At 40.4% G+C, this 26,277-nt stretch overlaps 1 protein-coding gene across 50 annotated transcripts in view; it reads left to right on the top strand.

Moving 5' to 3' along the window:
- The window catches only part of TTN (titin), a 283,766-nt gene that overhangs the window by 75,972 nt on the left and 181,517 nt on the right, over positions 1 to 26,277 (top strand). For 46 of the 50 annotated variants that reach the window (XM_044426908.1, XM_044426892.1, XM_044426914.1 and 43 more), the window contains 34 exons: positions 1,770 to 5,645; positions 6,489 to 6,767; positions 7,780 to 8,343; positions 8,798 to 9,079; positions 9,180 to 9,458; positions 10,596 to 10,874; positions 10,970 to 11,248; positions 11,369 to 11,656; positions 11,789 to 12,067; positions 12,157 to 12,438; positions 12,545 to 12,823; positions 12,911 to 13,189; positions 13,289 to 13,567; positions 13,689 to 13,976; positions 14,093 to 14,371; positions 14,586 to 14,867; positions 14,966 to 15,244; positions 15,356 to 15,634; positions 15,726 to 16,004; positions 16,130 to 16,417; positions 16,635 to 16,913; positions 17,211 to 17,492; positions 18,164 to 18,442; positions 18,545 to 18,826; positions 19,610 to 19,888; positions 19,996 to 20,283; positions 20,454 to 20,732; positions 20,819 to 21,097; positions 21,207 to 21,485; positions 21,610 to 21,897; positions 22,043 to 22,330; positions 24,123 to 24,404; positions 25,487 to 25,765; positions 25,881 to 26,162. In XM_044426908.1, coding sequence (XP_044282843.1) covers positions 1,770 to 5,645; positions 6,489 to 6,767; positions 7,780 to 8,343; positions 8,798 to 9,079; positions 9,180 to 9,458; positions 10,596 to 10,874; positions 10,970 to 11,248; positions 11,369 to 11,656; positions 11,789 to 12,067; positions 12,157 to 12,438; positions 12,545 to 12,823; positions 12,911 to 13,189; positions 13,289 to 13,567; positions 13,689 to 13,976; positions 14,093 to 14,371; positions 14,586 to 14,867; positions 14,966 to 15,244; positions 15,356 to 15,634; positions 15,726 to 16,004; positions 16,130 to 16,417; positions 16,635 to 16,913; positions 17,211 to 17,492; positions 18,164 to 18,442; positions 18,545 to 18,826; positions 19,610 to 19,888; positions 19,996 to 20,283; positions 20,454 to 20,732; positions 20,819 to 21,097; positions 21,207 to 21,485; positions 21,610 to 21,897; positions 22,043 to 22,330; positions 24,123 to 24,404; positions 25,487 to 25,765; positions 25,881 to 26,162 — 13,443 coding nt within the window. The remainder of the gene's footprint in view (positions 1 to 1,769; positions 5,646 to 6,488; positions 6,768 to 7,779; positions 8,344 to 8,797; positions 9,080 to 9,179; positions 9,459 to 10,595; positions 10,875 to 10,969; positions 11,249 to 11,368; positions 11,657 to 11,788; positions 12,068 to 12,156; positions 12,439 to 12,544; positions 12,824 to 12,910; positions 13,190 to 13,288; positions 13,568 to 13,688; positions 13,977 to 14,092; positions 14,372 to 14,585; positions 14,868 to 14,965; positions 15,245 to 15,355; positions 15,635 to 15,725; positions 16,005 to 16,129; positions 16,418 to 16,634; positions 16,914 to 17,210; positions 17,493 to 18,163; positions 18,443 to 18,544; positions 18,827 to 19,609; positions 19,889 to 19,995; positions 20,284 to 20,453; positions 20,733 to 20,818; positions 21,098 to 21,206; positions 21,486 to 21,609; positions 21,898 to 22,042; positions 22,331 to 24,122; positions 24,405 to 25,486; positions 25,766 to 25,880; positions 26,163 to 26,277) is intronic. The other 4 variants (XM_044426906.1, XM_044426922.1, XM_044426930.1 and 1 more) reach the window with 4 other exon arrangements.

The raw sequence follows: 26,277 nt of genomic DNA, 5'->3' as shown, positions 1-26,277 counted from the left end.
AAGACTTTTTTTGGTTAATTTTCCTCTTATACCTCAGCTTGGATCCAGACTTGTTCTGAAAATGGAAAGGTTCCCGCCATTCACAGAAGGGATTTGGATCCAATAGAGGCTTCTCTCTACCTGGAAGAAAGAGCATAGTTACTGATCTTTCTTCCATTTGCATCCCCTGTGCCACCCCCCACAGGGCTACTGAACCTTTTGGAACAGATTTTTGGAAGAGAAAAATGGAACTGGAAAAATTGCCATCCTTTTCTAGAAGTGGGAGAATCCCATGAGCAGAACGTCATTAAGATTTCTGGATCAAAATTTTTATCAATCAGCTTTTTAAGCAGAGTGCTTACATCATGAAAATTCTTGCAGATGCCTGCATCTTCTGAATCTATCAGAAATGCAGGCAGAACAATGCAGGAGACAAAGAGATCACTCCATTAAATATCTGACACTACCTTGCCTTGGTTAAACAGAATTCACATTTATACAGTGGTTTCTCCTCTTTTTCTTTGTTTGGATTCATGGAAAATGAGGCTTTGGCGAATGGGGCGGCATAGAAATTTTCTAAATAAATAAATAAATAAATAAATAAATAAATAAAATGGAAAGTATGGTTCCCTAATACATAATAATCCACAACATTTATTTGTTTTAAAAAGACCACTTGGATACACACAGAATCATGTTCTAAGCTATATTTTGCCTTGTTTGCCTATATTTCCTAATATTATGCACAGATTTAAAGCAGATATTGTTCGTATAAATGAGGTTACAAGATGCATACTTGTATTTGATGCAAACATGTATTCTAAAAGGTATGAATCTTTAATTTGATTGCAGTATTGTCAGTACATCATTTATGAAGAATGCTTACTGAACTGTAACATGCTCATCATCTGATAATTACAATATATAATTTTTCAAGATCCAATATTAGTGCAATATCTTTATTAGGATACATAATAAGGATGTAAAATTAGTGCACACTTTTGAGTTCTCCAAAACATTTTCTCTAAGTAGATGCAAAACATAGCAGGAAAACAAGGATATACTGGCTGTGGTGTCTATGAGATGTTGTGATGTTTTCTGGTTGCATCCATGATTGCTTAGGAACTCTCACAGCACTTAGAAGACCTTAGTTTGAATGTCTACAACCTGCTCCTACATTCCCACTAAATGCAGACTTCAAACTTTTCTACAGGAGGCATTTATTGTTTACTTATCCTTCCTTATGCAGGAATGTTTACAGATTCTTTAGATAAGATTGCAGCCCTCCAGATTTTCTTTTGTTTTTTGAAGAGCACTTTCTTTGCTGGCAGGTGGCAGGGGATTACTGCTGAGAAAATGGAATATTATTTCTGAAAATTGAAGAAAAGGTATTCTCCCACTTGTGTAATTGTGTTAATCTGCTACAAGAGAGTACCTAGAGGTTATATACCAGAAAAGCAGGAAAGGAAAGCTTTGTGGAGAGCTCTGATCTCGATTCTGTGTTGAAAGCAAAAGGAGGTACCATAGATTAGCAGCCTCATGTAGAAAAGCTGTATGTGGCTTTGACATCAGTTAGCTTCACCGCCCCTTGCTTGCCTGAGGAAGTGTTCTGGATAACTCAACATTTTGCATTCTATTTTCTTAGCTTGGGTTGTCCTAATAAAGGCATTGTCTTAATATGGATCTTGGAATTTTTCTGATGACCCAAATAGCTGTTTTTGATTGTGTGTGTGTGTGTGTGTGTCAAGAAAACATCTTAGTAAAATGTACATATTATTTTCCCCACACAGAAATTTCTAGCTCTATTATTGTGTCTGCTGAAGAAGAAAGAACCAAGAATTACAGCAGCGGCCTACAGTTATCTGATAGAGATAAAACACTTGAACTCATGCCTGAAAAGTCAGTTTATTCTAGCAGTTTAGAGATAAAAACAGAGAACAGCAATGTTCCAACCTTCCTCAAGCATGTGTCAAATGTTGAAATAAGTTTGGGGGATATAGCTAGACTCTCTGTTACAGTTATTGGAAATCCAAAACCTCAGATACAATGGTTTCTTAATGGTGTTCAATTGTCATCATCTACAGATTATAAATTTGTATTTGATGATGAAAATTATAGCCTCATTATTCTGTCCACAAAATTTGAACATGAAGGAGAATATATTTGTATTGCCAGTAATATCCATGGAGAGACCACATGCAGTGCTTACTTGAAAGTACATCCAAAAGAAGAAAACAGGGAACTGGAGACAGAAATAGCTGCTGAGATTCCTACAGAAAAGGCAGGAAGTCCCCAACCTCCATATTTTGTTAAGAAACCAAATCCTGTTCAGTGTGTGCAAGGTGCATCTGCTTTGTTTGAGTACCAAGTGACAGGAGAGCCAGCTCCTGAAATTCAGTGGTTTAGGGAAACTGTCCTGATTTCCTCCAGTGCACATTACACCATTGTTCATAATCTTGATGGTTCTGGCTCACTAACGGTGCACAACTGCCAGAAAGATGATGAAGGCTTATACCTCTGCAAAGGAAGCAGTCTCTTGGGGGAAGCCACTAGCAGTGCGGAACTTCTTATCCTATTAGACATCCCCGGAGAGTGTCCATACAAGGAGCAAAAAACTACACAGGAAAAGCTCACGAAGACATATAAAGAGACCGTAAGTGAGCAGACTACTGAGTCTCGGTTATATGCAGTCAAACTGCCTGGTGACCATGAGTATGATGGGCAGCAAGTGATGTATACAATTGGAATAGAGGACAGGCATTCAGTACAGAGTGAAGAGGTAGATGCTCTACACATGGCTTCTTACTCAACAGCTACTGTACAACAGGAAGCTCTTCTTATCCAACAAGATGCCTTGCTTGAATCTCATAAAGTTGAGGAAATTGCAGATGCATCTTCTCAGGCAAGCAAGGAGGTGGCTCCTATAGTTTTTACTGCAAGTGAGGTGAAGGAACAACCTGGTTTCCTAGATCAACACTCTGAGCCTATTCAAAGCCCACCAATAGCGGAGTTGCCCTGTTCCCAGTCTCACCAAATTTTTGACCTCTGTTTACCTGTTGTAGAGGAAATAAGCCAAGCAGACAAAGAAGAAGAGCTGCAACTCAAGCTACCAGAAATGATCACTCCAAAATCTGGTAGAGAAGGAAAATCTCAATTTACCTCTGTTATTTCTGAGGAGAAATATATAGTAACCTCAGATGAATGTGCAGTGTTCTCAGTTCCAGAAGCTGGGGAAGTTACATCAGCCAGTGAGCCCAAGCAAGTAGTGTTTATTCCTAGGGTTGAGGGCATCCAAGAATTGTCCAAGGAAAGTTCTTTGTCAGTTGAAGCAGACAAGTGGGAGAAAGGCATGCTAGTGCAGCAAGAAGGCAGGTTTTTTCAATCTGTCATAGCAGCAGAACAACATAAAATAAGGGACGCGCATATCAATATAATTGAGGATGCTGATTCACCTGAAGAAGTTAGCCCAACCCAAGAAACGCTAGATGTATTTCATGTGCCCATGATTACCACAGAACAAACCTACCCTAAAGAGTCCATCTTTGATGCAATCATTGCAGAACATCAAAAGGGCTCAATGAAACAGGACAAGCTTCTCAAAACAGCCCTGACTGCAGAAGAAAAGCAACAGCTCTTAAAAGAATGCACAGAGGATATCCCCAGACTAGACAGCCCGGTAAGGGCAGAAATTCAAAGAGAAGGTGAAAAGCTGCTGTGTTTGCCCATCACATGTGGACAAACTACTCTTACCAGAGAAGAGCATTTTAGCTCCGAAATGCCACTAGAGGATGAAGCAATGTCTAGGAAAAGCCCAAGTTTGCTACATTGCTCAATAACAGATGAACAAATTTCTACCTTTTGTGAAGATGCTAAGCTGTTTCTTGCTCTGATGGAAGCAGTTGGCACTCGGAGCATCAAAGAGCCCCTTCCTATTTTGCATCTGCAGATGAGTCAAACTGAGCAAGTGTTGCCTAAGGAGGGCATCTTGACTTTGCAAAAACCTGAATGCCAAATTGCTTTGCAGAAAGCTGAAATCATGTTCAAACGTGCTGTAACTTCTGAGGAAAAGAACCAGATAGCTACAGAAGCACTGGAGACCTTTCAGAGGAGTATTGCAGAAGAAACATCCTTAGCTATGGTTGAGCCCCAGCTCCGAAAGTATCTGAGCATTGCATCTGAGGAGATGCTACTGCCCAAAGAACAAGGCCTCCCTGAAGCAGGCAAAGAGCAGAAAGCAGTACTGAGGAAGGAAGACTTTCAAACAGCTATGCAGGTATCAACTGTGACTGAAAAGAGGGCCTTGGATGGAGGACTTGTTGAGCCATTTAAAGACATCCAGACTATGAGTTGTGCAGTGGTGCCTGAGTCCAGGTTACCTTCAGAATCCATCTGCATTGAGGAACAAGGTGTCCCTATAGAGAGTGTAGGTCTGTTAGAATCCACGGAGCAAGATTTCGCGGCACGAATCCAAGAAGGACAGTCAGTCAGGCTTCCTTTAACACTGGAAGAGAAGCAACCATTCAGGGAAGAACACGTAAATGCGCTCACAAGACCAAACAATGAGCATGTAAAGGCCCAGAAACAATCAGGGACAATTCTGGGTGTGCCTGAAACTCAGGAAAGTGAATCCTTTTATAAAGAAAACCAACTTGCAGGAGAATCTCCAGTATGTTGTTGTATAGATTTGAAGGCTCAGATAAGAAGTGCCCTGAAAGTAGCTTTGGTAAGTGAGCCGCACCTGTTTTCTTCTAATGCACTGGATGATCTAGAAAGTTTGCAAATAAGAACTTTAAGGATGATCAAAGAACCTCAATATACAGTATGTACCTGCCTCATTAGCACGGGAGGTTCTAATACTGCAGAAATAACTCTCTCCCTCGAAGGAGTCTATTCTCATACAAGCGACTTAAAAAGTGAATTGCAAGCTGCATTTTGTTCTATTATTTGTGAAGAAAAACATACTCTGTTAGCAGAGGAACCCAGTACTATCCCAGAACCTAAACACCTTAAGCTGCGTGTTATTGATTCACCTTTCAAAGAAATGTATTCGGCTGAAGTAAACGAAAGACTTATTCAGGAGCAGACAGTTGCTAATATTGTTGATTCACTTCAGCCACAGCATGCTAGACTGAGTACTGAATCAGAAGGACTGCTGGAACACCTTGTGTCTGTACAAGAAGTCCAAACCGTGACTCTAAAGGAGGAGATTAAAGATGTAGGCACAAGCACACTCACCCTTGATGTTCCTTCCGCTACTGTCCCAACCGAGAAACTAATTGAGGCTCTAAAAGTAAAAGAGAGAAAAGAAGAGCTTTTTGAGGAACATGAAGAGGAGGCACATATAACTGAGGTCAGGGAACAAGAAGGAGGGCTAGTGGGCAAGCTCTGTCCCATCATACAACAAAGTTTCCTAGACACAATTATTGAGGAAGGTGACAGTGTACGTCTTACTTGTATTATTGGAAATGTTAAAAGGGTAAATTGGTATTTTAAGGGTAAACTGGTATCTTCAGGTAGTGAGTTCAAGTGTTTGCAGGAGCATGATACATACACACTAGTAATCAACAAAGCATTCAAGGAAGTACATGAAGGAGAATACACCTGTGAGGCTCTGAATGATGGTGGAAAAACAACAGCAGCAGCACAACTCACAGTTGTAAAAAGAGGTTGGATTATAGGGATAAAAGAGTGCTTTCCTATTTTCACTCATTTTCTAACAGAATAGAACACATATACATATTTGTATCTTCATTTTTGTTTTAGATACAGATATAAGAAGTATATTGACTTCAGTTGTGCATCACCAAACTAATCACAAATTATATATTTTTCAAGTTACTCATCCACACCTCCTCCCTTTTCAAATTATTTGCACTTTTCACTCTTCAGTAGTGCAATGAAATTAATTCTCATTATTTCCTTCATGAATTTAAATTTTAAATGCCATTTTTGTTCAAAAATGTTTAAAAGAATGCATGTTTTAGCACATTCATATCCATATGAACAGAACAACTTCTTTGTTGTTATGATAAGGGTGCAATCCTAAAATCACTTGAGCAGAAGCCCTGTTGAACACAGTGCATTTGCTCCTGAGTAAACATGCAGAGAGATTGCACTGCACGTCCTGGAAATCATTGCACCATTTCAGCAGAATGTCACACATTTCATTTTGCCACTTTTTCACTGCAACCTGGTATAATTCCATATATCATGTTGCTTGCATGCCTGTTATTAGTAAGTAGTACATCAGAATATCTTCAGAGTTCCACTGTGCACTGCAATTTAGTCCTCTGGTAGGCTGAGCACTGCTTACAGTTTGCTTTCACTTCTGACAATCATTTTCTTTTGCAGCAACTTTCTCTGGATTGCTCATGAAATCACCCATCTCATTGGTCACTTTATTAACAGTGATTTGGAATGTACACGTATATACATCACTGTTGTCATAGTGGTTATCTTCATGCATGTAGACATTCATAACACTAGTATTATGTTACTTTTACTTTTAGTGGCACCAATACTGCGGAGAAGACTGGAATCCCAGGAAGTAGCTGTGAACCACCTCGCCAAGTTCACTTGTGAGGTTGAGATGGCACCAGACATACGATTTCAGTGGTATAGAGCTGGGCGGGAAATTTACGATGGTGACAAATATACCATCTATACAGCTAATTATACATCCACCCTTCAAATCCCAAGACCGCAAGTAGTTGACTGTGGGGAATACAGCTGCAAAGCTTCAAATCAGTATGGCAGTGTTAGCAGCAAAGCCACCTTAACCGTAACAGGTAAGTGCCGTGCAAGAGTCCTGTACTGAAGACGTTCTCTTTTATTACTGTGGGTTAGCACCTTGTGAGATGCTTTTAGGCCTTATTACGCCTGATGCTTTTCAACATCTACTCTAAGAATCTCCATTTCTTTTAGTTCGTAAGGGAAGCAGAACAAAATAACAGAAATAGTCCAGGTTCACCATTTATACTCTGGAACAAAACTGTATTTCATTTGGAAACTGTCTCAAAGGAGAATGGATTAGGCATGGTCAAATCAACTGTTACAGACTAGCAGTAATATTATGAAGAGGGGTTTTTTTCCGGAACTCTTTATGTGTAATGGAAAAGGTGCAAATAATAGAGGAATGGATCCAGTCTGTTCCTAATAGGCACTGTTAGATTGCACACTCGGACAAGGATAAGCCTCCGTTAGTGGAAGTGCTGCTGATGGGTTGTCACTGCACAGAGCAGTGTACCTAGGGCTCAACTGGGGGGACAAAGCACTCGGTAAATGGTTTGTGTCCAACGTCCTTTTTAAGGCCTTTTGTTTCTAGAATTTTCTCATATAAACATTCTTAAATGTCTTCTTCTTCTTGAAGAAATTATAATTTTAAATACTTCATCTGATTATGAATTTGCTCGCATGCAATTGATTTGATTTGCTGCTTGCAAGACCTATAAATGTAGGGTAGGACAGCCATCATACTGAGGGCCATCTTGAAGGAAATAAAGAGTATATACTAACGTGTGGGTATTTCTTTTTAAAAAAGGGCTGTCTAAGTCTTGCAAATGATATTCTTAGATGAAATTCAGGCTTTTAAGTCTATTACTTTAAAGTTTTACATCATATCATGTGATCATAACAATAGTAATTATAATCGGCACATTGACCACTGGGACTCTTTATTTTTTATTCTACACATATTCGATATGGTCACAGCATTTCTGCTTCCCTCTTTCTTCGGTGCGGATAGAAAAATCGCCATTAGGTTGGCCAATCCTATGTCAATTTTGCCCCTTTCTTTTGCAGAAGCGTTTCCTCCAACCTTCCTAACCAGACCTGAATCTATTACTACTTTTGTGGGTAAGAATGCCAGGTTCTTCTGTACAGTGTCAGGCACCCCTGTAATAGAGACAGTGTGGCAGAAGGATGGCAGCACCATTTCCTCCACGGAACGCTCCAGGATTTCAGCTTCTGACAATAAGCACAGTTTAGAGATTGCACGTCTCACAGTCAATGACAGGGGAATATACACATGCAAAGCCTCAAACAAGTTTGGTGCAGACATCTGCCAGATGGAACTAGCCATTATTGATAAGCCCCGTTTCATTAAGGAGCTGCAATCTGTGCAGTCTGCAGTCAATAAAAAGATACGTCTGGAATGCCAAGTGGATGAAGACCGGAAAGTAACAGTATCCTGGAGTAAGGATGGGAACAGGATACCTCCAGGCAGAGATTACAAGATTTACTTTGAAGACAAAATAGCATCACTTGAGATTCCTCTGTCCAAACTTAAAGATTCAGGAACATATGTATGCACAGCTGCAAATGAGGCTGGGAGTAGCTCTTCTTCTGCAACGGTAACCATCAGAGGTAAGAAAATCTTTGAACTACTTAACGGTATGCTATTCACAGTCTTTCATTTCTGGTTGTTACTTATCCTAGATAAGAAACAGGCAATTAAGTAAAGACAAGAGTAATTCCACAGTTTTTAGCCTGCTTCTTCTTGTTTCCAAAATATGCTTTGTATCTTTTGCGATTGTCTCCATGTTTCTACCAGAGCTTTTTGTCTGACTTACTTCAACATGCATACTCTCTTCCAGCAGTGACTAAAACTTGTCATTTCACTGTTTTTATTTCTTGGCAATTTTAAGAATTCCTGGTTACCATTTCTAAAAGTAGAGTTCCGAGTAATTGCAGGAATGGGAATTCAGTTCAAGATGCGTCCTTGCATGCTCTTGTGCTGTTTCTCTTGTAACCATCATGTCAGCTCAATCTTCTGAGGCTTTGTGTTTCAGGACCTTTTCTTTCTGAACTCTTCCTTTAGAGCCACCATCATTTGTCAAGAAAGTGGACCCCTCTTATTTGTTGACCCCAGGAGAGTCAGCACGTCTTCAGTGCAAAATCAAAGGGTCCCCTGTGATCCAGGTGACATGGTTTAAAAATAACAAGGAAATCAGAGAGAGTGACACACACAGGATGTCTTTTGCCAACAACGTGGCTGTGTTAGATGTTTCCAATGTGAAAGTTGACGACAGTGGAAGTTACTCTTGTGAAGCAGTTAACGATGCTGGCAGCGACAGCTGCAGCACTGAGATTGTTGTCAAAGGTTTGTCTTTCAACCTACAGGCATTTTCTGTTTGAGACACTCTGTTCTATTGCATGCATCATTCTTACGCATCATTAATCCTTTGTTAATGATTTTATAGAGCCTCCTACTTTCATCAAAACTCTTGAGCCGGCTGAAATAGTGAGAGGAATGAATGCTACTCTTCAGTGTGAGGTTTCTGGTACTGGACCATTTGAAATCAGCTGGTTTAAAGACAAGAAGCAAATTCGCAGTAGTAAAAAATACAGGTTGACTTCCATAAAGTCTCTTATCTCGCTGGAGATTTCTTCATTTAATAGTGCAGATGTTGGTGAATACGAATGTTCCATAGCGAATGAAGTTGGAAAATGCATTTGCAGTGCATCATACATACTGAAAGGTTAGTGAGCAGACAGACAAATACAAACACATTTAAACAGAAAGCAGAAAAACAGCACGTTCTTGGAAACAGCCTTTCCCAAATTGACATTCTTTCCCCTTTCTGTGTCTTGTAGCCCTCTTGTAACTGCCAGTGTTTTCCTGACATTAGGAATAAGGACAGAGGCCAGATATCATTGACATTAGAGGCGCTTGCATACATGGAATTTAAATGGGATTTGCTTCTGTCAGTTTGTAATGCAATGGCTACAATGACCATAATTCTAATTTGCATTACAATTGTGTCCCGTCATCTTTCTCCTCCATATTATCAATTCTCATGATTTCATCTAAATGGTATGATAGTGGCTTAGGGTGTTTCCAGACCGATAACTTCCAGAGCTGTCAGTCAAAAAGCATTATGAAACTATTTTAAATTTTCCTCCTGAATTTTTTTCCTCGTAAGAAAAATGGTGGGAAAATGCAAGATAGTACTAAATGGAAGACAAAGTAGTCTGGATGCTCTGAATGCGGGTGCTTGCATAGTAAAAGCCTTCATACATAATCCATGTACCCTTTCTGCTGATTAACATTATGCAAATTAGTTTGGGTATAATCTGTAGAGACAAATATATCTATCTGTACAAATTCATCAAATTTATCGATGGATTGTGATCTTATTTATTTAGGGGTTCCCTGGCTAGAAGGGTTCAGATACAGAAACTCTCGAGTTTACTACTTAAAATAGAAAACACTTGTCTTATAAAGGAACAGTCCCCAGCATCCCATTGCTCCTTGCATCCACCAATGCTTTAATTGAATGTTGATGGGAGGGCCACTAGATCTGTTCCTATCACTGGCTCGCTCATGGTTCTCAGAGGAATGCCAGCACTGAGAATAATCCGAAAGTTGAAATCTGTGCCCCTGTTTTTCTTGTCCATATTCATCCAAGAAGCAAGTCTCCTCTCACAATATATTGAAAGTCTTTATGTGGATAATTTGTCCTTTACCTGACAGTGAAAATGCCTAGATTCCTAACCTCTTCCTGGACCTTAATATCTACTATGGGTGGGGAAGAAAGAATTGAAATATGGCACCTAGTGTGATGTAAAGCAATAATGATAGATAAGGTATATTTTCTCTTTCTTTTTCAAATTAGAACCTCCATCGTTTATTAAGAAAATTGAAGATGTCACTGCTCTCGCTGGAGATACAGTCTTTTTGCAGGCAGTTGTGAGAGGCTCCACTCCTATTTCTGTCACTTGGATGAAGGGGAAAGATATTATTAATGAAGATAACAAAGTCAAAATAACCTTTGAAAATGGCCTTGCAACTTTGCAAATCTCAGATGTCCAGATTAGTTCTGGTGGTAAATATACATGTCTGGCTGAGAATGACGCAGGAAGTCAAACATGTTTTGGACAATTAGCAGTTAAAGGTCAGTGTAGGAACACTCCAGCACCTCATCGTTCTTTATCTAACTGACAGGCTGTTTGTCCTTGCTCTGTAATAACAGCTATTTCGTTTTTTCAGAGCCTGCCACAATTGTTGAGAGAGCTGAGTTCATTCAGGTGACGGCCGGAGACCCGGCAACTTTGGAATACACTGTTGCAGGCACTCCAGAGCTAAAAACAAAATGGTTCAAGGACGGAAAACCTCTAGTTTCTAACAAAAAGTATAGAATCAGTTTTAAGAACAACGTTGCTCAGTTAAAATTCTATACCGCTGAATTACATGATACTGGCGAAATCACCTTTGAAGTTTCAAATGATGTTGGACGCAGTTCATGCACCACCACTTTCTCTGTGCTAGGTTGGTAATCTTCTTCTGGCTAAAGAGTGCAATGCTACTCCAGCTCAGAGCACAGAACAGTTAAAGAGTCTCGAAATGCCCCTTTGACTGGTTTTCTTTTTTTGCTCTGCTTTAAAACAGATCGCACCATCCCTCCATTCTTTACCAAGCCCCTGCGGAATGTGGACAGCGCAGTGGGCAGCTCCTGCCATTTTGATTGCAAAGTATCGGGCTCTCTTCCAATAAAAGTTTCTTGGTTTAAACATGACAAAGAGATCACTGCCAGTGCCAAATACACAATACGATATGAAGAGGGTTCAGCATCTCTGGAAATCAAGAATCTGAATATCAATGATGTAGGGGTGTATTCCTGCCGAGCCACAAACTCTGCAGGGACTAAAGAAAGCAGTAGCACTTTGTCTGTAAAAGGTTTGACATCTTTTTGGCATTCTCTTTTTGGTGTTTCTTATTAACCATTCTTTTCTTTCCATTTTCTAAAAACCCTGCCTTGTAAGTTCTGCTACTTACTCTTTTCAACCATTTCTTTCAAATGATATTTAGAGCCACCTAGCTTTGTAACAGAGCTGGAGCCTCAAGAAATATCACCTGGGTCAACAGTGCGCCTGAAGACTACATTTAAAGGAACAGCGCCACTCTCTGTACAGTGGTTTAAGGGTGATACCAAGTTAACAACTGGTGGAGCTTGCTACATCTTGACAGAAGCTTTGTCAAGTTACTTGGAACTGTATGCAGTAAAGCCTGCAGACTCAGGCGTCTACTCTTGCAAAGTCAGCAATGTAGCTGGTGCAGTTGCATGCAGTGCAAACGTGTTTGTGAAAGGTTTGCATCTTTTCTCTTGGCCTGTCGCCTCTTATTTTTCTTCAACCTCTTTCTGCAGTTCTTCTTAATAACATTTCTTAATTCCACAGAACCCGCTACTTTCGTGGAGAGGCTTGAGCCATCCTACTTGATAAAGAAAGGAGAATATGTCCAGTTAGAATGTAAAGTAACTGGCACCCCTGAGATTTCAATATCTTGGTTTAAAGACGACAAGGAAATTCAAGACAGCGCCAAGTATAAAATGTCTTTGGTGGGCTCCACAGCAGTACTGAGACTCTTGGAGGTCACCGTTGAAGACAGTGGTGAATACACGTGCAAGGCACACAATGATGCTGGGAAAGATACCTGCAGTAGTGTTTTGATGGTAAAAGGTGTGTGTGAAAGTACCCCTCCACTCATTTCTCTTTTGAAAAATGTCTTTAAGAGGTTCTTGAAAGAATAACCATTCCCACTCTTTCTTTCTCTTTTGTGCTATAGAATCACCTTGTTTTGTCAAGGAATTTGAGCCCAGGGATGTATTAAAAGATTCAGATGTTATACTGGAATGTGAGGTGTTAGGTACTCCTCCATTTGAGGTATATTGGTTAAAGGACAACAAGCCTGTGAGAAGCAGCAAAAAACACAGAATAATCATGGAGAAGTCCTTGTTTAGTCTCCAGGTGTTCAAGTTTGATTCTTCAGATGCGGGTGAATACCAGTGCAGGGTGACAAATGATGTAGGAAGCTGCGTCTGTAGCTCTGAGGTGTCTCTGAAAGGTTAGTACCGCTTAGGAATGCCACCATATCCTTTATTTGAATATCTTGTTTGCACTGATGCTCACCAGTCATCTGTTCTTTCAATAGAGCCCCCACAATTTGTGAAGAGGATTGAGAACATTAGCTCACTTAGAGGAGGCACCATTGTATTCCAGGCGACTATTAAGGGCTCCATGCCGATAACAGTCTCTTGGTTGAAAGATAACGATGACATTGTTGAAGATGATAATACAAAAATGACTTTTTTGAACAATGTGGCGACTCTCATGATCAGGGGCATTGAAGTAAAGCACGATGGGAAATACTTTTGTCAGGCTAAAAATGATGCCGGCATCCAAAGATGTTCTGCTTTACTAACAGTAAAAGGTTTGTTTAGCTTCCTCTCACCTTCATAATACGTAACCTTATCTGCAGTCAATATCCCAGTTCAAGTCATACAACTCATTCTTATTGCCCTTATCGCAGAGCCAGCCACGATTACTGATAAAGCCGTTTCAATTGATGTCACTGAGGGTGACCCAGCTACCTTGCAGTGTAGATTTACAGGAACAAAAGACATTACGGCTAAATGGTTCAGAGCTGGAAAGGAGTTGACTTTGGGACCCAAATATAAAATCAGCATTACTGATACCGTCTCCATGCTGAAGATTGTTTCTACAGAAAAGAAAGATAGTGGAGAATACACATTTGAAGTTTCAAATGATGTTGGAAGCAGCAGCTGTAAAGCTAGCATTAATGTATTAGGTTGGTATTGTGTATGCCGCTCGGAGGTGGGTGGACCTTGGGACTTCTTATTCTTCTGTAGCAAAGATACGCCTTGTGGCAGCCTAATTTAATACATTTCTTTTTGGTCTGTCTTGGGTAGATCTGATCATACCACCTAAATTCACCAAAAAACTAAAGAAAATGGACAGCATCAAGGGCTCTTTTGTTCACCTTGAGTGTATTGTGTCTGGTTCACATCCAATAAGTATCCAGTGGTACAAAGACGGTCAAGAGATAACAGCTAGTGACAAACACAAATACTCTTTCCATGATAACATGGCATTCTTGGAGATCAACCAACTTGAAGGAGTAGACAGTGGATCTTATACCTGCGAAGCAACAAATTCAGCGGGAAGAAACCAGTGCAGTGCATATCTGACTGTCAAAGGTTTGGTCACCTTGTGTTTTCTTTTCCTGTTGGGCCAACACAAGTTAGCATTTTCCTTTTATGTTGAATTGGAGTGACTTCCCTCTTTTGCCTGTCTTTCTTCTCACTCTTTATAGAACCCCCAACTTTTGTTGAAAAACCACAATCACAAGACGTTGTACCTGGTGCCAGAGTCCAGCTCAAAGCCCTTGTAAGAGGCACTCCTCCCATACAAATAAAGTGGTTCAAAGACAGCAAAGAACTCCTTACAGGAGCCTCTCGCTCAGTCTATAAGGATGACACTTCAAGTGTGTTAGAACTCTTTTCAGCCAAGACGTCTGATTCAGGAAACTACATCTGCCAAATAAGCAATGATGTTGGGTCAACAACCTGCAAATCAACTCTTTTTGTGAAAGGTCTGCTGTTTCCCATACTGTGTTATTAATTGCTTTTTGTGCTGCACAATCCTATGTACATTTACTTGCAAGTAAGTCCCACTGTGCTCAATGGGGCTTACTTCTATGTAAGTGCATGCACAGGATTTCAGCCTCGATCTTAATATTTTAATGCCAATTACTGCTTTTCAATAAATCTTTTTTCATGCTTCCCCCTACTCTCTTCTGATTTTAGAGCCCCCCAGGTTTATTCAGAAGCCTAGCCCGGTAGTAGTTTTGAGAAAAGGACAATCTACCACTTTTGAATGCCAGGTAGCTGGTACACCTGAAATCCATGCAACTTGGTACCTTGATGGGAATGAAGTATTGGACCATGCTAAGTATGGAGTTTCATTTGTGGACAACATCGCCACATTTAAAGTCACCAATGCTAAGGTGGAGGAAAGTGGGACTTACATTTGTGAAGTTCGCAATGACGCAGGTAGTGAGAGCTGCAGCACTGAACTGAAAGTGAAAGGTTAGTGGGAAAAGATCGTTTTTGAGCTCACTCAGCCATGCAGTTGGATTTGCTCCCTTCTTTTCCTGAGGTTGCCTTGTTCTCTTATTTTAATTTAGAACCACCCACATTTATAAGGGAGCTGAGACCTGTGGAAGTAGTGAAGAGCTACGATGCTGTGTTAGAATGTGAAGTTGCAGGGACCCCTCCCTTCCAAGTAACCTGGCTGAAGAACAACAATGAAATTCGAAGCAGCAAAAAATATACCATGACCGAAAGACAATCTGTATTTGCCCTTCAAATAATGAACTGTGATTTTCAAGATACTGGTGAATACCAGTGCATTATAGCAAATGAAGGAGGCAGTTGTTCCTGTAGCACAAGGGTCACTTTGAAAGGTTAGTTCCGCACATACTACAGGAAAAAAAAATCTAGAAAATATTCCATTTCTTCACTTCAACCAATTCTAGACTGTTGGTTTCACTCTGGCTTTTTATTTTTTAAAACAGAACCCCCATCATTCCTCAAGAAGCTAGAAAACGTACATGCTGTTTTGAAAAGCTCCGCCGTATTTCAGTGCACCGTGGCTGGCTCCCAGCCTTTAACAGTGACTTGGATAAAAGATGAAAGGGTTCTTGAAAATGATGAGAACTTCCACATTACTTTTGAGAACCATGTGGCAAGACTGAAAATCAAGAATGTTCACCTTAGCCACAGTGGGAGATACACCTGTCAGGCAAAGAATGAGTCAGGAGTTGAGAAGTGTTTTGCGATACTTTTAGTACAAGGTTTGTGAGTTTTGATCTCTACCTTAACAATAGTCTTCTGCCTGTTACACACAAGAAGACTTCAATATATTCGTTTTCATTCTTCCTGCAGAGCCTGCTCAAATCATAGAAAAGGCTAAATCAGTTAAAGTGACTGAGAGAGACCCAGTGACTCTGGAATGTACCGTGGCAGGAACACCAGAACTTCAGGCCAAATGGTTCAAAGATGGCAAACAGCTCATGCCCAGTAGATTTTATACCATGAGCTTTGATAACGATGTGGCCCGTTTCAGAATTGAATCCGTTATGAAGGAAGACAGTGGTGCATACATTTTTAGGGTTGAAAATGAGTTTGGAAGCAGCACCTGTGAGGCTGTTCTGACAGTACTAGGTTTGTATTAAGTTTCACCAAAATCTTATTTTTCTACCAACATTTTAATCTGTCAGTGTATTTTCATGAAGAAGCCCAACAGCAAGGAAGCTGATACAACTTGCTTTTTCCCTTCTTCTGGACAGATCAATCAATTCCTCCCTCATTTACCAAAAAACTTTCCAAAATGGATAAAATTCTGGGATCATCCATTCATATGGAGTGTAAAGTTGCTGGATCTCTTCCAATTATTGCAAAATGGTATAAAGATGGGCAAGAGATATCTGACAGCGCAAAATACAGGAGTCTATGCCATGAAAGCACCGTATCACTAGAGATTAATTACCTGGAATTGTCAGATTCTGCAAATTATACCTGCAGTGTCACTAATGTTGCAGGAAGTGACTCATGTAGTGCAGCCTTAACAGTGAAAGGTTTGGATTCCTATCTTCTTTCTCTACTCTTTACGGTATTAAATATTATTTGTAGTTCAACTTCACAATTGCTATCTTAATATCTTTGACTTCAACTAACAGCTAAAGTTATCTACATGCAACTTTTTATTCTTATTATCTTTTTAACATCTTTAGTCCTTTAAATGTTTATTTTGCCTTGTTAATGAATTTACTCTTATTTTCTTAAAATCTTTAGAGCCACCAAGCTTCTTGGTAAAACCAGAAAGCCAAGAAGCTGTTCCTGATTCGACAGTAGAATTTAAGGCTGTTTTAAAAGGAACACCACCATTTAAAATAAAGTGGTTTAAAGAAGATTTAGAACTTGTGCCTGGACCTAACTGCTTATTTGGGATAGAAGGGTCTACTGGTTTCTTAAATCTTTATTCAGTGGATATATCAAGAAGTGGAAACTATACTTGCCAGGTTTCCAATGATGTTGGCAGTGATTCTTGTACAACAGCCCTGAGCATTACAGGTGTGCTAATTTGTTCTGTCTTCTGCTTCCTTTTTGTAAATGTATGTTGATTATTTACAAGAGCTGGGCAAGGCTGTCATAGGTGGGAGATTTTGGAGGACTGTCATGCATGGGGTTGCCATAAGTCAGAGACAAGTGGATGGCACAACAATATCTTGATTACTTTTCTTGTGCAGCACTAAAATTAAATATCCTTGACACAGGTTAATTGGCCTTCAGCTTACTTGTTCTTCTCCCCTCTTCTTCCATGTATATTTTCCCTGATTTGCATTACTTTCATTTGTTTTAATTTCTTAGAACCTCCAAAGTTTGTTAAGAAGCTGGAACCATCAAAAGTAGTGAAACAGGGAGACTCCACACAACTCGAATGTAAAATCACTGGCTCCCCCGAAATCAAAGTGGTTTGGTACAGGAATGACACTGACCTCCATGCTAGTGAAAAGTTCCAGATGTCATTCACAGATTCTGTGGCAGTATTAAAAATGAGGCATCTTGGTGTTGAAGACAGTGGAGACTACATATGTGAAGCACACAATCCTGCTGGCAGGGCAAGCTGCAGCACAAAGCTTCTAGTAAAAGGTTAGCAAACCCTCTTTTGCAGGCTCCTCTGTCTTTAGTCAGGACAGGACATGCTCCTAGTTCTTATGCACTGATTCCCATGGTTAATTTTAATTATGTTTTCTAACCTGTGGCTTTTGCGGAATCCTCTGTGGATGCACAAAGGGATGGGTAATGGTGCAGCTGATGGTGAAGAAGATAAAGACTTAATCTTATCACCCTCATGGGAGAGACTCATAAGCCTCCGAATTCAAAGGCTTGCAAACATATTCAATGCAGTGACCACCACCGTGCCTTATGCCCTGCATTTTGTGTAGACAGCTGTTTTTGGTACTCTGATTTAAAAAAGATCCTATGGTTTCCCAGATGACATCAGGAGATCATAGAATTGTACTCTTAAACAGTGGCCATCAAATGTTTTTACCTCTTACTGAAGGCTTAGGTTGCGTAGAAAGGTTGCATTTCATGGAATGAGGGGATAAAATCTTCATGTAATGCACTGCTACACTCTGCCTCATTTTTGGCTCAGTATTCCAAGAAAGATGCCTCTTTTACTGTTTGAAAAGAAACGGTTAACTGTATGCCTTTGCATGAAAACCAATACATGTAATCCTCGCTTTATACTTGCATTACTCTAGCAGTTTATCACTGTTACCTTCTAAATGTTGTGTCTGCTTCTTTTTTCTTCTTAGAACCTCCTGTATTTAGCAGGAAGCCATCTCCAGTAGATACACTCAAAGGTACTGAAGTTAGCCTTGAGTGTGAAATTTCTGGGACTCCACCATTTGATGTTACATGGTATAAGGATAAGAGACAAATCCGCACCAGTAAAAAATATAAGGTCACAGCCAAAAACTACCATGCAAGTGTTCACATTCTTAATGTTGAAGCTGCTGACATTGGTGAATACCAGTGCAAAGCTCAAAATGATGTTGGAAGTGACACTTGTATTTGCACTGTAAAACTGAAAGGTAAGCATTGCTTTGGAATATAGGAAATAAAATCTTTTTATGAGAACTTGCACAGTGTTTCTTATGGGATATCTTTATGTCCATTGCCTCTTTCTTCTTCAGAACCACCAAAATTTGTGACCAAAATAAGCAATCTTACTGTTGTGGTGGGTGAACCAGTAGAGTTACAAGCAACAGTGGAAGGCTCTCAACCAATTTCAGTTCTGTGGCTGAAGGACAAAGAAGAGGTCCTTCGAGAAAGTGAAAACAGAACAATTTCATATGTGGGAAATGTTGCCACTTTACAGCTTGCCAAAGCACAACCAGCAAACGCTGGAAAGTACATTTGTCAAGTCAGTAATGATGCTGGAACCCGTGAATGCATCGCCACTTTAACAGTTCTAGGTTGGTAATAATGCAAACTTGCCTTTAAAAAAAATGGAATTGTAGGAGTGAGAAGGTTAGATAACATGCAGGACCTTGAAGAAACTGTAAAACTTCTCTTCTCTTCTCTTCTCTTCTCTTCTCTTCTCTTCTCTTCTCTTCTCAGTATGTGTGGCGCTGTAGAGAGTACAAGAGGAGACATTCTGTCCCATGGAGTTAATCTAACATCTGATATAGGGGAGGGGAGTCAGGTTGAAATATTGTGGTTATTTAGATTCTGCTTGCTTGATTTCAGACTTATTTACACAATGCAATATGGGAGTGAGGGGACTATGCCAAAGGGTTCATGGAAAAGCAGACATTTTACAAGCTCTTTGCTGTTAAAAGATGTTGCAAGGTTAACTTTGACACCAATACTGCAGCTCAGGAAAACAATATGGTTGTAGACAATACAGATGATGTGCCTAGATAGGGAATGCAGATACACTGATAAATGTAATTCTTACTATTTGGAGAGCATTATACCTGTAGAAGAAATACAATGCTTTTTCATGCTTCAATGACTCTAGAATGAGAACATATAATTCTGTGGACTGCATAAACATGGTGATATTTCTCTTGTGTGAGCATGTGTGATGTGCCTATAGCCTAGGAAAATAGAGCTGTTAATAGATTTGTGCTATCTACACTCCAAAGAAGAAAAACATGTTACTTTAGTGGACTGATTTCTGTAATTGAAATTCCAGGCAATGCATCTAATGAGACAAATTATTTACAGATGGTTTTGCTTCTGTCTCTTTCCAGAGCCAGCTATCATTGTAGAGAAGGCAGAGCCAACAAGAGTCACTGTAGGAGATACCTGTAGTTTACAGTGCAAAGTGGGTGGAACACCTGAACTTTCACTAGGGTGGTTTAAGGATGGAAAAGAACTGACAAGCAGTGACAAATACAAAATTACCTTCTACAACAAAGTGTCCACACTTAAAATTCTCGATTCAGAAGGGGAAGACAGTGGCTTATATACCTTTGAGGTACAGAACAATGTTGGCAAAAGCAGCTGCACAGCATCAGTTGATGTTTTAGGTTAGTTCCACCTCTTCTTTTTATATTATTTCCACTTGGAAATGGTTCTGCTTTGTCACCTTCTTGGGGTCATCACCTTGTTCTCTTTACTTCCTCTTACACCACAGATCGGATTATTCCACCTTCATTCACACGGAAACTTAAAGAAACCCATGGCGTGCTAGCCTCCTCTGTGGTTCTTGAGTGCAAAGTAGCTGGATCCTACCCAATTACAGTTGCTTGGTTCCATAATGGTCAAAAAATCACCAGCGGGGAAAAACACCAAATCACTTTCTCAGACAATGTTTGCAGTTTGCAGATCAGCTCACTTATGTCCTCTGATTCAGGAACGTACACATGCAAAGCTGCCAATGTAGCAGGTTCTGATGAAACCAGGGCTGCTTTGAAGGTGCAAGGTCAGTATCTGATAACCGACTCACTCTTTACTTGGATCTTCCATGATTCCATATTGATCTTACATTCTTCAAAAATACTGCTGATATAATCTAAGCTGGGAACTGTTTGTCTTCATTTTGTATTTACTTACTTACCTTCTGATCCATTACTGTTTTTAATACTTGTTTAGAACCACCCTCTTTTGTGAAGGAACCTGAACCTATGGACACATTACCAGGCAGAAGTGTTACATTTTCTGCTGTTATTAGAGGAACACCACCATTTAAGGTGAACTGGTTTAAAGGGGTCACTGAGCTGGTACCAGGTGATAAATGCAACATCTATTTGGAAGATTCTGTGGCAGATCTGGAACTGTTTGATGTAGAGCCATTCCAGAGTGGAGATTACACTTGTGTTGCAACTAATGAAGCTGGCAAAGTGTCTTGTACAACTCGTCTTTCTGTAAAAGGTTGGTGTAGATTGCAATTTCTTTCTCTGTAATATTCAACGATTTGCTTGTTGATACTCAATACTTGACTTCTTATTGTTCACTAGAACCAGCAGTCTTTGTGAAGAAATTAAGTGATCATTGTGTGGAACCAGGCAAATCCATAATTCTTGAAAGCCGGTACACTGGTAGCCCTCCCATTTCTGTGACATGGAAGAAGAATGGTGTAACATTAACTCAGTCCAAAAAGTGCAGCATGACCACAACGGATAAATCATGCATTCTGGAAATTTTGAACAGTACAAAGGAAGACCAAGGGGAATACACATGTGTGGTGGAGAATGAGGCTGGCGAAGATATTTGCGAAGCAATAGTATCCACATTAGGTGGGTCTTTAGCGACACTTCAACTGACTGTGTCACTTAATTTTATAGCTCAGATACTCCTGTGTATAGGTTATCTTGGTACTGATGCTGTGTGACTCTGTGTTCACAGAACCCCCTTCTTTCATCACACACTTGGGACCTCTTGAGGTATCAGTTGGAGACTACACAACTTTGCAGTGTCAAGTTGCTGGGACACCAGAAATCACAGTATCTTGGTACAAAGGAGATACCAAATTAAGAGCTGCTCCAGAGTATAAAATGTACTTCAAAGACAATGTTGCCACACTGATATTTAACAAAGTGGATGTCAGTGACAGTGGAGAATATATTTGCAAAGCAGAAAACACTGTAGGAACTGCCTCTTCAAAAGCTGTTTTGTCAGTTCAAGGTGATCACTTTATTTTGGGTTGGTTAAACACTCGTATCAACAGATCTTTAAAACATGGTTTATCTGTCCAGATGCTATGCAAAGCATGTATTTATATACTTAATGCATGCCTATTTTCTTATAGAGCGAAAACGTCCACCTTCTTTTGCAAGGAAGTTAAAGGACACAGAACAAACTGTTGGTTACCCAATCAAATTTGTTTGTCGCCTAAATGGGTCGGAGCCCATCAGTGTTACTTGGTATAAGGATGGTGTTCCTTTAAGAGATGACTTTAACGTGCAAGCGTCTTACATAGATAAAGTAGCAACTCTTCATCTGTTGCAAACTGAGATGGGCCATAGTGGACAATACTCTTGCACAGCTACGAATTCTGTTGGCACTGCTACATCTAGTGCAAGGCTCACAATCACAGGTTAGTGGCATACCGACTCATCTATTTCCAGCTATTAAGTTCAGCCCTTCTTCCTGAGCCCAAATGTTACAGCTCTTGGCTGTATATATGTGTGTTCAAGAGGCAGAAAAATCATCATCAATATCCTCTTCCATTCAATCCGCAGAACCCAAACAAGCCCCCTTGTTCGATATCACACCCGAATCCAAAGATCTTCCTGTTGGAGAAAGTGCTGACTTTGAGTGTCATGTTACTGGAGCCCAACCAATACATGTGACCTGGGCCAAAGATGGCCGAGAAATCCGCACAGGAGGAAACTATGCCATCACATTTGTAGCAAATACAGCCCATTTAAGGATTCTGAGAGTAGGCAAAGGAGACTCTGGACAGTATACCTGCCAAGCTACCAATGATGTTGGGAAAGACTTTTGCTCAGCTCAACTTAATGTGAAAGGTATTGGAATTTAAATAGACCTCACTGAAAGTCTTCTTTCTTCAAGCTGTTCTTTCTTTCTAACTGAAGTAAAAATTGAGCAGACTTCTTTCAAACAAACAAACACTTCATAGAGTGCAATCAGTGGGATTAGGGACCGAAAATCTTTCTAACGGCTTGAAATCCAGAGCAGGGTGGTGAAATCATTATGCTCATAGAATTGTTTGTGTGTTGATGGTGGGGGTTGTTTCTAACAAATTATGTCTGTACATCTGTGTTAAAATGTAACTTTATATTCTTCTCTAATTTTTGATCTTGTAAAAATCAAATTGGTTGCAATTCATTCAGTTATATTTAGCATGCCATTGCTTAAAAAATCCCTCTCCACATGGGCAATGTATAGTTCTTTATCATGGTCTCCGTGCATCTCACATGATGGGTGCTGCGCCTGCACAGCGCCTGGTGCCCTTGACACACTGCAAGGAGATGGGAAACCAGCAAGTGGTCTCTGCACTTGGCATACCAGTTGGGGGTACACTCCAACAGGGTGGAACCACAGGGGTGTCTTTTAATCTAGTCCCCTGACTTGCGCTGCCCAAAAACTAACTGTTGAGGAAGAAGCAGAGGGAGTGTTGGCCTTAGTCAGACTTTCTCCTGTCTCTCTGCCTTGCCCTGCACTCAGCTAGGAGTGTGTTGTTCGTGTGAGAGACTTCTCTCATAAGTACTGATTCTTGAATTATTGGGCTTCTCTTGGAGGCATGGGGGCAGGGGGTTAGGGTTATCCTAGATAGGTGCCATCTTCCATTTGATTCCCCCACTTGACTGAGGTTGACTGAAGCTGTCAAAGGTTTCTGCTCCTCAGCCCTGAGCTCTGTGCAACCATCCAAGGGGAGGAGAAGACACACAATTTCTTACTGTTTGGTAGATCTGGTCCACAGGTTATTAGTATAGAAATGTCAGGATTTTAAAAAATTATAGAATTGCAAAAGTCTCATATGCTTATGCTTTATATTATTGAATGTTTATATAAGCCAGTGTGATATAGTGGTTAGAGTACTGACCTGGAACTTCGGAGATCCAGGTTTCAGTTCCCCCTTAGCCATGAAAGTCTCTGCATGGCTTTGGGCCAGTCACTCTTTCTCAGCTTAATTGACCTCACAGTGTTGTTGTGAGGAGAAGAGAGAGAAGAGAAGAACCTTGCAGGGCACCTTGAGTTCCTTGCAACAGGAGCAAAAGTGGTGTATACATATCAGATAATACAATAATAAGTGACATGTAATAAGTAATGGTGATAAGTGCTAGACAAAAGAGATCAATGGTGTTGAGCCTCTTTCAGCCTGTTGGCCAAATTGCATGTCAGATAAGCTCTTGGGGGCCACAGTCCAGGGATGGGTGGGGCTGAAGGCAAAATGGGTGAGGGCAAAAAAGTATACCAGCATCTCTCAGTTTTTAAATTGCAAATAAATAAGTCTTAGGATGGGAGGAAATATTGTATGAAAGCTATGAAGCTTCCAAATGATCAGTTGTCAGGGGATGTGAGGTGAAGTGCAGGAAAGGTGCCTGGCTTTTGTTAAAGAGCCTATATACGAGTAGAAATGTAAAACATATACATTAGTAAAACAATGTCTGTCTATCCTATGTGGTACAGATAATCAAGCCCTCTCTCTTTTTCTTCCTCTCAAGTTTATATTTTGTTTGCTGTCTTTGAGCTTACTATTGGTACAATTGCATTATAAAATCTCTGTGTTCTCAAGAGTTCTTCTTTTTCGGGGGTAGTGCAGTATTGAATGTTGCTTTCCTTCTGATTTCTTAGAACCTCCTAAATTTATAAAGAAACTAGAACCAGCAAGAATGGTGAAACAGGGTGATTCCTGTCAGCTTGAATGTAAAATCACTGGTTCTCCAGAAATCAAAGTTGTGTGGTACAAAAATGACCATGAAATCCACCCTAGCGACAAGCACCACATGACGTTCAGCGACTCCACAGTAACGCTCATCATCGTTGATGCCAACCCCGAAGACAGCGGAGATTACATTTGCGAAGCCCTCAATTCTGCTGGCACTGCAAGCTGCAGCACAGTAGTCACCGTGAAAGGTCAGAAGCCGATGCTTCCACAGTTTCCCTCCATCCTTCTTCCCACTCTATTCTTTCTTTTGTACTCTCACGGAGTTAGATAATAAAGCTAAAATATAGGCAAGGAAGCGTCAGAAATAATGGCGGAGGAGTGAGACTCCACAACTAAGTGGTAGTAGAAATGGGGAAGATGCTGGCGCACAGTTCTAGGCACACTGTGCAAGTGTATGCCAAGGCAAGGGTGCACCACTGAAGAGCAGAAGGAATGACGTGATAGGATCAAGCTCAGTGGTCCTTCTTCTCTAGTCTTGCCAGTCTCGGAAACTACAGAGCTGTGTAGACCTTACAATAATGGGTGCATTGCATTTCCTGTAATCAGATGCCGGCAGTGTATCATTTAGACATTCTCTACGCCTCAGTCAGGATGTACTTCTTGACCTTCTAACTAATACCTAGGAAGCTGACAACAAGAGGCAACAGGTGGATGGATCAGAGAAGTGGGTGATAATGCAAGATATGAGTTTCAGGAGTAGGAGGACCAGCTTTCTGTTATCGGTGCCAGCTACAAAACCTGCTTGTTGGTTGTGCATTACTTCCTAGCAACACTCTATAGTTAGAGAAGACATTAGATGCAAATAGGAATTATATGGGGAAATTATATGGAATTTGCAGCACTCATAAGAATAGGAAGAAGGTCAGTAAGAATATACCCTTGGCCACTGAAGATTCAGAGGATGTGCCAGGGAGCATCAGATCTGACTGTGGGTGTGGCGAAAATCATGACACATATTAAAGGTTATGTGTAGGCACACATCCATCCTTGTTCACTGAATTAATTTGGAAAAATCAGTACCACATGCAGAAAGAATTTGTGGGAGGATATCAAAATATCAAAGCAAGAATTTATAGCCTTAGATATAGAAATGACCTCAAAATGAACTGCTGTGTACACAGCACTTTTTAAAACTGGACACTTTTTCAGGTACCTAAATAGGGATTTACAAGCATACTTTTTGGCTTCTGGTTCTAAATGTCTTGCCCTGTTAGCAAGAAACCTGACCCAAGAGGCCAGTTATATGTTCTCATATTCTTTTTTTTTATAGAGCCTCCTGTTTTTAGCAAGAAACCTAGCCCCGTAGACACCCTTAAGGGCTCTGATGTCATACTCCAGTGCGAAATTGCAGGCACACCACCATTTGAAGTGGTTTGGTTCAAGGATAGGAAGCAAGTCAGAAGCAGTAGGAAGTTCAAAATCACCACTAAGGACTTCAGTGCCAGTGTCCACGTTCTTAACATTGAAGCTGGAGACACTGGAGAATACCTGTGCAAAGTCAGCAATGAGGTCGGAAGTGACACTTGCTCATGTACTGTAAAGTTCAAAGGTTAGTATTGGTACAAATGCCTCATTCTTTGGTCATTTTATTTCCAGTTTGCTTACAGTTTCCTTTCCCTTTTATGTTATTCTATTTTTACTTAAGTAATTCTCTTCTCTATTAGAACCACCTCGGTTTGTTAAGAAGCTGAGTGACACCTTCACATATGCCAAAGAACCCACGGCATTGCGGGCTGTAGTGGAAGGCTCCCAGCCAATATCTGTTCTGTGGCTCAAGGACAAGGGTGAAATAATACGGGAAAGTGAAAACCTCCAGATTTCCTTTTCGGATAATATTGCAACCCTTCAGATTGCCAGTGCCGAAGCCGCCAACACTGGGAAGTACATCTGCCAGATTAAAAATGATGCAGGAATGAGAGAATGTGCAGGATATTTGCAAGTCCTAGGTTGGTACTGGCTTTCTACCCCCACCCCTCCTTTAAAGAGTCCAGCTTTGATTGCCTTTGCAATGGCAGCACTATCAGCAATCTCTTCTTGATCTTGGTTTTGCAACTCAATTTT

The sequence above is a fragment of the Varanus komodoensis genome, unplaced genomic scaffold (genome assembly GCF_004798865.1).
Source record: "Varanus komodoensis strain SLA01 unplaced genomic scaffold, ASM479886v1 scaffold18_1, whole genome shotgun sequence".
Classification (NCBI taxonomy): domain Eukaryota; kingdom Metazoa; phylum Chordata; class Lepidosauria; order Squamata; family Varanidae; genus Varanus; species Varanus komodoensis.
Note: the sequence above shows the minus strand (reverse complement) of the source record. Positions and strands in the feature narration are given on the sequence as shown.